Genomic DNA, 12,633 nt, shown 5'->3' with positions numbered 1-12,633 from the left:
GTTGGTATGCCAAACTCGTACTGAGGGTTGAACATTGGTATTCTAGTCCGATGATTGATTGAGTTGGGAGCAAGCTAAATATGAGTTATGGGCATGATAGGCAAGCCAGGCTCATACTGTGGGCTCATGGTTAATCCAGTCTTTTAGCTGTGGATCCAGTACATGCTCTTGTTATTTATGTGCTATTTGTTTGTATGGTGGTATTTTGGGGGAAATCACTAAGCTTCGTGCTTACAGTTTGTTTATGGTTTCAGGTTCTTCAGATGATATGTGGCAAGGTGAAGGCGTGACCGTGCACATCCTTGGTTTTACAACAGATTGTATATTGGGAGACTCTGATTTTAGATCATGTTTTGGGAATCAATGTTTTTGTAAACACTTTGTTAATAAATGGGTTGTTTTGAAAAGTTTAAATTTGATGAAAATTTTGTAATGTTACATTTGGTTAATGGTGTTACTCAAATAAAAACAAAATTATTGGTCATAAATTTTGGGACATTACAGATATGAGCAGAGCTTCGCCTAACACCTCAGTTTTTCCTTTGATAAGACCTAAGTGTGAATGTCACTAGGTCTTAGTCTTATATTCTTGGAGACTAATGATAGTCTAGATTCCTCACTTATCCCAATTTCTACATCAAGATCTATTAAGTAAGGAACAACCAAGTATGATCATATTGGAGGTAGGGTCCATTTGGTATACCGAGTATACTGTTTGGAAATCTCACTTTAAACACATCGCTAATTACAACCTAGACATTATCCCCGTAAGTAGATCAATCAGTATAATGACTTGAAATTATTATTAAATCTTATTTATATGTTCATAATAACGACTATGAACATAAATATAAGTTACACTTGAAATAAAATAAGTGTAACTTAACTTACAGAGATTTTTAGCGAAAACTGGGAAATTGAGCGGACATAACTTCAGAACCGAAAGATTCTATTTATTGGGCTTTTAAATGCTTCAAAGCCTAGTTAAATATCTTGAAATCTAAGGAAAATTCGAGTTTAAACCTCAAAGGAATTCAGAGAGAATTTTAGAAGTGAATGTAAGGAAATGGGTCAACTTGCGTAGCTATTTATAGGAATTTAGGAGGGAATACACCTAGGGTAATACAGTGATATGCCTAGCGTAGCAAATATGCATCTGGAGCTGACACTTTTTGACAAAGTGGTGGTCCACGCCCCACCTTCTAGAAGGTGCACGTCGCACTTACCTACTCTACGTGCAACGTATTTTGAAAAACTTCAAAAATGCGCATCTTCTCAATACGAACTCCATTTTTGATGTTATTTATGTCCACGTGTAGCTATCGATGAGATCTACAACTTTTGTTTAGACTCTGTCAGTTGATTCTCACTTTATTTTTATTTATTATTTTTAAAAGGCTTAGACTACTAACCTCCATTTAAAATTCATATTTTTCCATACGATATATGTTCTCGACAATCTTTATATCGATTAAATCCTATTAAAAAGATCTTCAATTCTCATTTAGATTGTTGCAGCTAAAAATCAACCTATTTGAATTTCAATTTCTGTGCTAACACAGTTGCGCTGAAACTTCGAAAAATCATAACTTCCTTATATTAAATCAGATTTAGGCGTTCTCTATACGTACGCTCTTGGTTTTATGATTACTACAACTTTCATTTTTATCTCTTAGGTTAATAAGCAACCTATCTAAAATTCACTGTTTACGAGTCGCATAACCGTGTCGGTTTAATTGTGAAACTTCGAAAAAGCATAACTTCTTCATACGAAGTCGGATTTCAGAGCTCTTTATATGTACGAAATCCTTGTCACATATGCTATAAATTTGGTTAAGGTTATTTATCCTAAATAACCTTATATTCAAATTCCATTTTTATCGTTTATTATATCTTAATCATCTAGCCCAAATATGTGGGCGTTACATTTAGTCATTTTGGGTCATTTTGAGAGTTATGGCTTAAGATCTTGCTTTTTTGAACCAAGGGAATGGATAAAGTTGGAAAATTTATGCATTCAATTCATTAAACGAACCTGATATGAGCTTTTAATAGATTAAGCTGCTAGGATGTAAACCACAACACATGTTCTTGGGGATCGCGACATGGGTCGCAAAGGCCAATTGCGACTCTTTTGGCATTTAGTGACCACAAAATGGTCTAAGAGTTAACTGTGTTGTTGTGGTTGTTAATAGTTGACATTGACTTTTGGTCAAAAAATGAGTTTGAGTCTTAGATTGAGGTTTAACCTCTATTTGGTTTAGGTGGCGTGTGTAGTTGATTCTGCGAGACTTCGAATGTTGTTTTTCAGCTCCTTGACTCATGTGAGTTTTCTCACTATACTATATATTATAGTATGTATATTTTGTATGTTAGGATGTAGATATGTTGTAGTATGTTGTTAGACAATGAGACTAACTTAGTTGTTTGCATGTTGATGCTAGATTGTTTAATTGTTTGTTTGTATATGTCGACATATTACATGTGAGAGATGAGGATTATCCAGCTTTATGCTAAAATCCAAGATACTCACGACGGTCTATCTTTATGCTAAAGGTCAATGAGCGGACTAGCTTTATCTTGAAGGCCAATGGGCAGACTAGCATTATGCTAAAGGTAATTACTTATATGCATTGTATGTATATTATTGTATGCGCTATTTTTGAGAAATCACTAAATTTGACTTACAACGATGTATTAAATGTTTTTCAGGTTCACCTTCATATCGTGGGAAGGGTAAAGCTTAACTGTACATGCGCATCGACATTATGTTTTGAGATTTCTGTATGTTTTTGTTTTATAATCTTATTTGGATATTTGGGTCTTGAGTATCAAACAATGGTTTTCCTTACGAATGAATGAATGTTTTGAATGAAATATTATCTTTAAATGAAATTTTGGTTTGAAAAATGAGACGTTACATGTTAGCATGACGAATCGAAGGAATACAAAAAATAAAATAACAATTCATAATAAGCAATTCAAATGCTAACATATGCAGAATTTAACCATTACAAATTAAGCAAACATGTCCAAGAAGGCATGCCAACCAACTTTTTTGCATACACCCACACATCATCATCCTAGTCTTGATGAACTCCTAAGAAGATCAAAATGGAACAAAATGTCTTCCTTTGGAAACCAAAGTACATTAAGTAATTTGTGCATTATTTTAGTAAGTAATTTATGCATTATTTATTGAGAATATTCTCCACCCACCAACCATCCGTGTGGTATGCATCAACGATGTCAAACTTCAAAAAATCACCCACCAATGTTTGAAGAGGCACAAGCCGAAGTTGATCGACATAAATAATTTCTCTTTGGGTCTCAAAGTTGTCATCATTTAGAAGGGTACGATACTGAACAGTGAAAAGGAAACTTCATGATATTGATTGCAAAGCATCCTACTTCTATAACTGCTACATCATACATAAATTACACGCCAACATTCTCAATGACTTATTCTTGATTTTTCGCTCCGTATGCATCCATATAGAATAATATATGATTTAGATATATTTAAATCGAATCAAAATTATATAGAAAATTAAATTCATACAACATGTCATCTATTATTAGGCTTGGCGGAGTGAGCCGCCTAAGAGCTCAACACTATGGTGGCATGATCGACAAACACTGCCCGCCATGGTGACATGCCGATGAAAGAGAAGCCCCATGTTAATGGGTTGTAAAGGAGAGAGAGAAGAGAAAGAGTGCATGTATGTTTCCACCTACATGTGACCATACTTAATGTCATTTTACTATTTAAAGAAAACTATCTGTTTTTTTACTTTATTTCAACCACTATAAATATACGTATCAACCTCCATTTTTTAGTACATCATAACATTAACAATCTCAATATAATTTGGAAGATTAGTAGAATGTATGCTCATCTTATGTTTTAACTTTTAAGTCTATGTTTTAGGTGATGTTTTAAGTCATGTGTTAAGTCACAATATACATTATGTTTCAAATATTGTAACTTTCTATTTAATTGATGAAATGTATATTTTTATAAAATATGTAGTTGTTTATTTTTTAAAATTCATGTTAACTCACCCTACCTAATTGATATTGGTGACAAGTATAAGGTTGGAGGGTGTCGTGTCATGGTTCTATCAATGTCAAAATTCTCCGCCTCAATTCCACATAGGATTGTAGTGTTTCCTCTATTTTGAAGAGAGAGAGAGAGAGAGAGAGAGAGAGAGAGAGAGAGATAGAGAGAGAGAGAGAGCACCTGATGCAAAGCGGTAGGTACCGCTAGGGCTATTATTCGGGTTAACCTGATCGGATTTCGGGTTAAATAGATCGGATTTCGGGTTAAACGGATTGGATTAGTCGAATATTTTTCAAAAATGTTTGACCCTAAACGGCACCTCCACCCAAAGTCTAACACCACTTTCTCCGATCTTAGTACCGTAAGAAACAAAATGGGAAATATAAGAATAATGTCAAAATATATAGTCACGTATAAGAAAATGAATCATGCCTGCATTTTAATTTACTCGTTTTCTTTTTCTCCGTCTCATTCTCTTGTATCGTTTGGGTTCTCACTTGCTTTTGTGACACGTCATCATCTTGAACATAATGAGTTTTACAAAGTGACTTTTTCTTTTCTTTTGTCTCTTTTATCAGGCCGATTTTTCCCTTAACCGCTAGGTAATTTTGGAAAGAGAAAAAAAGCCCATAAATCATATGTATTAACTAATTAACCGCAGAAAATGTACGTAGTCAATCGCAAAAAAGAGAATTCCAAATCATTTTTTTTCTTCCTTTCAGTTCTCTCATATATGATCTCTCTCTTCTTTCGTCTCTCTGTAATTTCATCAGTTGGAATCTGAAATCAAAATACTAAAATCACGACAATGAGCGACAGCGATGAGGAGGAGGTATCGCAGGTGGTGTCGAAAGGTAAATCGCGTAAATCTAAGGCAAAAAAATCTTCAAAACCAAAACCTGTAGCTAATTTCATGCAAACGTTTGGGTTACCTAAAATAAGCCATAAAACCAAGCCACAACATCGCAAAGAGCCCTCCGAGGATTCGGATGATGACTCTGAGGAATTGCTTAGTATATCATCCGGGGATGAAGATGCTGGTGATGGTGATCAGAAAAACTCAAACGGAGGTGGTGGTAAGGATGACGATACACTCTTCGAAGGGGAACCTACTAAATGGAAACAAGTCAATGAATCCGAGGTAACACACACATACATATACATATACACACACTCAAATGTTTCCTGTAATCTAGAGCTAGTGTATAGATATTTCACCAAGGGTTACACGTTTCTTATTATTATACTTTCATCTGTGCGAAGGAAATATAGGTTCAAAGAGTACAACGTGCATAAATAAAATAGCTAGCTTGAAGAATTATTGAATTTTTGAAGTTTTACCTGTGGTGAACAGCTTGCTCGAAGGGTTCGTGATATGAGGGAATCGAAAGTTGTTACAGTAACTCAAAAAATTGAGAGGAAACAAACGACAACTGCAAAGGGGCTTAATACTGTACAGTCATTGCCACGTGGCATGGAGTGCATAGATCCTCTAGGAGTGGGGTATATTATCCTAATTTGTTCTTCTAACAATTTGCCTAAACGATAATTTGCAGTTAATTAAACAAATATAGATTCCTGTTTGCATGTTGAATGTTCTTTAATCTACTCATTATGCTTTGATGTTGATAATGCAAGGTTGTTGAATCATTTTTTAATGTGTTATAGTTTATAATTACTAAAGTTGATTTAATTTTTTAATACTAGGATTATAGACAACAGAACATTGAGGTTGATTGATGAACGTTCATTAAATTCTCCACCCAAGTCAGAGAGAGTGAATTCAGACCTTCGAGGTACTTATTCTTTATAAAATAGTGTTGCAATTATTACTTGAATTGAATACAATTATACAAGTATATATGTTAACAATTTTAATTTGCAGAGAGGTTGATGTTTTTCTCAGAGAGGTTTGATCCGAAATTATTCCTTACTCGCATACACCAATTCACTGCTGCAGCAGACTTGGAGTCTGGTGCTGTGGCTTTGAAAAGTGACCTATTGGGTCGCACTCAAGATAGAAAACAGCTTGTGAAAGAAAATTTTGATTGCTTTGTCTCTTGCAAAACCACTATTGATGGTATTTATTTCTCTTGAACAATGTTTGTATAATGATTTGTAAATAAGGTTGTGATATATGTATTTTGTTTACAGATATCGAGTCAAAACTGAAAAGGATAGAGGAAGATCCTGATGGTTGTGGAACCTCTCATCTGTATACTAGTGTGGAAAAAGTGAATTCTGTGGCTTATCGGGCTTTTGAACCCTTACTTGAAAGACAGGTTGGAAATCATGCATGTTATCATTATCTACATATATGTATATAAGTATTTGTTTATGATATGAAATGATGGTTTAATTAGGCTCAAGCAGAGAAGATAAGAGCAGTTCAAGGAACGCTTCAGAGGTTCCGAACTTTATTCAGTTTACCGGGTGCCATCCGTGGGAATATTAGTAAGGGGGAATATGACTTGGCAGTTAGAGAATACAACAAAGCAAAGTCAATTGCCCTTCCTTCTCATGTATTCTATTCTCATTTCTCTCTTTTTTTCATGAACATTATTTGAGCTAGATAACTTTTTTAAACATGTTAAATTCCATAAAAGACACTATATATCCTTTGGTTCTTTTTCGGTTTAACCACTGAAAGTTTGTTTTCTTTTTTCAAAAAGACCACTACATAAAACTTTTAGTTATATAAAACCACTATACTTTGGAAATTGTACTGGAAGATTTTTTTATGATTTAACCATTAAACTTTGTTTATAAAACAACTTCAATCGGAAGAATATTCTTCAGATTGTTTTTTATAATTAATTACCAAAAATAAAAATTATAGAGTTTTTCTGGAAAAAAAAAAAAGCAAACTTTTAATGGTTAAACCAGAAAAAAGTTATTTGGGTGGTTAAACCAACAAAACCAAACTACTATGAGAAACACTATATGTTAATATAGGGGTAAATGCAAGAAATAACGATGTACTTTCATTTATTTGTGTATTTTAGCATCCAACTTTTTTTTCTTTCTAGTACAACTTTTTTACTTCAATTTGTTTTCTCATTTAGAAATCATACTTTGAGAAATTACTCAGTTTTAGCATTTTGCTTTCAATCATTTTCTTATTAGCATATTACACTTTGAACATCCACCCAATTATAGAAGTGTAGATTGTTGAACACGACTCTTTATATAGGAAAAAAACAATACTTTTATTAAGACAATTAAGAAGAACTTACAATTTTGGAGACTACTACACTTTTCTTTATTTGAGGCTTCTTTGATGGTTTGGAGCAAATGAGCTTCACACCTGTTTATAGGCCTCTTAGGAAGGTTATAGATACTAGTATACACTTACTACTTACTAGATAACTCTATAACCATCTATCATACTCTATAAGCTTCCATATGTTTCTAGAACATTCTATCATGTTCTGAAGAAGTCTATGACATTCTATTGTCTTCTAGAATGTTCCATAAACTTCCAGGATCTTCCATATATATCTAGATTATTCTAGAGTCTTCCGACGTCTTCTAGACTCCTCCACAGTATTCCATAATGTTCTAGAATCTTCTTGAGTATTATAGAACAAGCTAAATTATTCTAGATAATAATATTGGTTCTATTGGGATAATGATGATCTTTAACATAGATTGCTTTGTATTTTGATGACATTGCTATACTCTGATAGATTTTTCAAAGTACAATGTTGTACTAGGAAGAAATGAAAGTAGGATGCTATAGTAAACAAACAAACAAAAGTAAATTGATATTTCTTGCATTTAACCTTTGTATATATTTCTTTATGGTTATGCCTGGCACTTGCTTGTTGTGGCTGGAGATAATGTTATTTTGAGACTTCACTAAATGATTTGCTTCATTGACATGTATTTTGTTTTTCACTTGTAAAGTAAGTTGTTCATATTAAGTATGTAAGTTACAGGTTGGAATACTAAAACGTGTCCTTGAGGAGGTTGAAAAGGTGATGGATGCATTTAAAACCATGCTTTACCAGTCTATGGAAGATCCACAGATAGATGTAACAAATGTAAGGCTAATATATGCTTTTCTTATGGTGTTTAAAAACATATATTCTGTTTATTTAAGTAGTTACATACCTACATTAATCCAATCCACTAATATCTTTTAAAACATAAATGTAGTCACAAACTACAATAGTCTATTATATTCTTTCACTTTACATATTGCTTCGCTTTGCTATAACTCTATAGAAGTTACAAACATAATCAAAGATAACTATGACATGGATAGTATTTTTAGGGTTTAAATGGTTTTTTTACATTGCATGAATTTTGATAACATTTCTTGTAGCTTGAGAATGTGGTGAGACTTTTGTTGGAGCTAGAACCTGGATCAGATCCTGTAAGGCGTTATTTTACTATACAGGTGAGAGGTTCTATTATATCTTACCTTTATTCCTTTGTATTACAAGATTATGTTTTCAGTTTTTCTCATTAAGGCATTATACTTTGAAAAATCTACCCAATTCTAGTAGTGAAAATTTCTTTGAATTTGAACGATATTGCTATAATTGGGCTACACACTAATAACTTGAACATCTTTTGATTATCAGAATCGCAGGATTCGAAGTTTGCTTGAGATGTGCACATTGGATCATGAATTAAGGATGGAAAACTTACAAGATAAGCTACATGAGAAAGCTTTGTCAGACGAAAAGTGGAAGAAAATCCAGCAAGACTTACATGAATCTGTGAGCAATCCTCATCGTCTGCGCAAAAAGACGTGAATGCCCTCCTCATCCTCATCACTGAACCTAGCCCCAGAAAGCTTGTCCAGTCTCTTATGTTGTATTTTTTACACAGGATTATACAAGATTTGTAGGCTATTTTCAATGATAAAGATGAGGAGGGCGTTTACTTCCTTTTCATATTTTGTGATCTTAATTACTTGTGTTATATACTACTATTAGGAAGATGGTGATTCCACCCTCCAACATGCAAACAACTTGTTGGTAGATTCACAACAAAGTGATTTAAGTTGTGTTGAGCTTGATGCTCTTAGAGGAAGGTATATAAGAAGATTAACAGCTGTAATTATCCATCACATACCAGCTTTGTGGAAAGTTGCCCTTTCTGTTTCAAGTGGAAAATTTGCAAAGGTAAATGTTCCCTTCTTCAACTTTACCTTTGCAAAATTAATGTTATATATTTGTTAGATTTCATTTCGTACATGGTCCAAAATGGATAGTTATTTTCTTTTTGGTCCATAGTTCAATGTTTCATAAAACATTTTGTCCACTTGGTTTATAAAAAGGATGTTAAGTCCATGTAAAATGACCATTTTGCCCTTTTCAAAGAAAATTATTAAATATGCTCAACTGTGAAAACGAATCATGTCTACACTTTTTCCTCCAACTTCCCAGGTTTCTTCTGAACAAAATAAAACAGGGGAAAAAACAGAAGGAAGATACTCTAGTCATTCTCTTGATATTGTGTCTGGAATGATACACAATACTGTATCAGCATATGAATCCAAGGTAAAAGTTCTTTTTAAGATTGTTTTCATATTTTCTATAATGCAAATATAAATAAAAACTACGTTGCAATTTCTTGCATGTTGTTTTATATTTCAGGTTCAGGGATCATTTAATGATCTTGAGGAGTCAAATGTTCTTTTCCCATATATGAGTGATGCAATAATGGATATATCTAAAGCATGCCAAGCTTTTGAAGCAAAAGAAGCAGCACCAACAATTGCAGGTTATTTACTTTTTTTTGTTTGATATTATTACTAAAATTAACTACTTTCCATGACAACAGTTGAATCTCTTCGGGCACTTCTGTTTGATAGCACAAAAATTTATATACTAAGGCTTTGTTCATGGATGCGAACTTCAATTGAAGAGATTTCTAAAAATGAATCGTGGGTCCCAGTGACTGTTTTAGAAAGGAACAAATCTCAGTATGCTATTTCTTCATTCCCATTAGCCTTTCGTTCAGTGATGGCATCTGCAATGGATCAGATTGATATGTAAGACACAAATAAAAATGTTGTAATAAAAAGAAATGAAAATAGGATCCTAGTTTTAATGGTAAATCTTTTTTCAGGATGATGAAGTCTTTAAGGAATGAAGCGACATCAGAAGATACCCTTATGTTGCTTCAAGAAGCTCAAGAATCTGTTAGGCTCTCATTTTTCAATTGTCTACTAGGGTTTGCTGGTATCACTTGTTTTTATGATGTTTTAATATCCTATGAATGATTGATTAGTATTTCTTTATTCTTATGATGCATGCATTTTATTAGGCCACATGGAGCAGATTGGAGGTGAGATTGGAGAGAATATATCAAACCAAGAAAATTCATCCATTCCTTGTGTTTTTGATGAAAATTCATTTGGAAGTATTAATGATCCACATCAACAGTTGTTGATGGTTTTAAGTAATATTGGATTTTGTAAAGATGATCTTTCCCGTGAGATGTACAACAAATACAACCATGTTTGGTTGCAGGCAAGGTAGGTAGAATGAAAGTATGAAACTACTCTTTTTTATTGTTAAGTTTAATTCAAATAAAGAATGAAAGAAATCTTTTTTAGTTAAAATTTATAAATTCTTGTAGGGGAAGAGAAGATGATGACAAAGATAGAGAAGAATTAGATGAGTCTTTCTCTCTACTTGAAGAGAAAGTCCTTGCACAATATACTTTTGCAAAGGTGTATTCTTTTGTTGCCAATTTGACTCAAAGTTTATTGTGTCTGGCATACTTGGGACAAAAATGGAAACTTTGTTTAACCCAAAGAAGTGGGACATGAACTTGCTCTCGATCATATAATATATGCAAAAGACATGAATGCCCTCATCATCGAAAATAGACATACAAAGAACATGGATTGGATTTTTACTTATTGACCCTTTGACCTTTCTTGTTAGGTTCTTAACAATGGTGTTTACTGTTTTTAGGCACATTATATTAGAACAGCTGCTACAAACTATTTGTTAGATGCTGGATTACAATGGGGAGGAGCTCCGGCTGTAAAAGTGAGCCAACATGTCTTCAATCTTTGAGTTATGTTCAAATATTTACCATATTGTCCTCTTCAGGGTGTAAGGGACCCTGCTGTCGAGTTAATGCACACTCTTGTTGCTGTCCATGCTGAGGTAACATTTTTATTACTCGTCTTTTGGTACATTATATAAAAAGCAAAGCAAGGGCAAAATGGTCATTTTACATTGAGGAGGCGTATTTTATACTATCAAGTATTTTAAATGTGGAGTTAAATAAATATTTAATCGTCCCAGGTGTTTGCTGGTTGTGAGCCCTTGCTTGACAAAACCCTTGGAATACTTGTGGAAGGTCTAATTGACACATTACTCAGCCTTTTTCGTGAACATCAAGACACAGATCTTAAGCTTTTGGATGCAAATGGATATTGCCAACTCATGCTTGAGGTAATTTCTCTACTTGATATCTTTATGCTAGTGAATCACTAACGCCTTTCTATGTTGCAGCTTGAGTACTTTGAGACAATATTAAATCAATATTTCACATCGGATGCAAGTGAATCACTAAAATCACTACAAGGGATTTTATTAGAGAAAGCCATGGAAGGTTCCCCTGAAGCTAGTGATTCTCCGAGTCAGCGACGCGGAAGTGATGAAGCAGATGATAAACAACAAATTCCTTTATCACCCGATGACCTCATAGTGAGTTTTGTTGTGTTATGTTATGTTATGTAACAAACTGGGGTAAATTTGATTGTGATTGGTGTTTTTTTGATAGGCACTTGCTCAACAGTGTAGCAGTGAACTGCTACAATCTGAGCTTGAGAGGACTCGGATAAACACTGCATGTTTTATGGAGTCGTTTCCATTGGAGTTTGCTCCAGAATCGGTAAAAGTAGCTTATGCTTCATTTAGAGGCTCAATGGATGCTTCCAGTGGGATTTTTGTGGGCGCACAGGCTATAGTTGCTGCTCATAGATGGAGATGATTTTATGATTCAAGTTGCTTGTAGGAGGAAACAAGTTCTTTTATTCATATTTATTATTTAAATTTGTATATGACCTGTATCCTTTTCTCCATACATTGTTTTTAGGTTGTTTGGATAGTGCCGATTATAATAACTATAAAGGAGACATGTTATGTAATATTTAATTAATTTATCCAAAAATATTTATACATAATTTTCTTTTTAACATTATAGTGTAAGAGGTCACTACTTTATATGCTGATGTTTCTTGTAATTGCATATGATCTACACAAATGAGAGTCAAAATTAAATCATGACAAAAAATATATAGATTTGGTTAATGGTGTGATATGTCAAAGATGTACATTTTGTACCTTATTCTAGAACAAATCCAATTACGTCGTGAGTCCAACATGTTTGGTATGGAAACCCTATATGTTTTCAAATGTATTAAAGCATCAAATATTTATTTCTCATAAGTTATACCTAGAATTTGCTGTCTTATGATGCTCCACATCTCAAATATATGTTCATAAAAGGATTGTTATGTTCATTTACTAAAGTAAAAATGACACATTAACCCTATAATGTATTACATTTTACAAATTCAGTCCCTTAAC

The 12,633-nt window shown here is 33.4% G+C and overlaps 1 protein-coding gene across 1 annotated transcript; it reads left to right on the top strand.

The window, feature by feature from the left end:
* The first annotated feature begins 4,250 nt into the window (after positions 1-4,250).
* LOC111909600 (exocyst complex component SEC5A) lies at positions 4,251-12,211 on the top strand. The gene is made up of 21 exons (XM_023905388.3): positions 4,251-5,204; positions 5,418-5,566; positions 5,771-5,859; positions 5,949-6,143; positions 6,218-6,345; positions 6,427-6,585; positions 8,005-8,109; positions 8,394-8,468; positions 8,656-8,793; positions 9,013-9,201; positions 9,466-9,579; positions 9,676-9,802; positions 9,863-10,073; positions 10,151-10,263; positions 10,349-10,559; positions 10,664-10,757; positions 11,005-11,082; positions 11,146-11,202; positions 11,344-11,493; positions 11,554-11,748; positions 11,825-12,211. The coding sequence occupies exons 1-21, from the start codon at positions 4,872-4,874 to the stop codon at positions 12,032-12,034; spliced, it is 3,120 nt and encodes a 1,039-aa protein (XP_023761156.1). The 5' UTR covers positions 4,251-4,871; the 3' UTR covers positions 12,035-12,211.
* The last annotated feature ends 422 nt before the right edge of the window (positions 12,212-12,633 follow it).

The sequence above is a fragment of the Lactuca sativa genome, chromosome 8 (assembly GCF_002870075.4).
Source record: "Lactuca sativa cultivar Salinas chromosome 8, Lsat_Salinas_v11, whole genome shotgun sequence".
Lineage (NCBI taxonomy): Eukaryota > Viridiplantae > Streptophyta > Magnoliopsida > Asterales > Asteraceae > Lactuca > Lactuca sativa.
The sequence above is the reverse complement of the archived record's forward strand: the minus strand, read 5'-3'. Positions and strand labels throughout refer to the sequence as shown.

Bases quoted from the DNA above. Each gene is read 5' to 3' on its own strand.
- LOC111909600 (XM_023905388.3), top strand. From the start codon at position 4,872: ATGAGCGACAGCGATGAGGAGGAGGTATCGCAGGTGGTGTCGAAAGGT. The intron at 8,110-8,393 runs GTAAGGCTAATA...CATTTCTTGTAG, and splicing joins CACAGATAGATGTAACAAAT to CTTGAGAATGTGGTGAGACT. The intron at 11,203-11,343 runs GTAACATTTTTA...TAATCGTCCCAG, and splicing joins TTGTTGCTGTCCATGCTGAG to GTGTTTGCTGGTTGTGAGCC.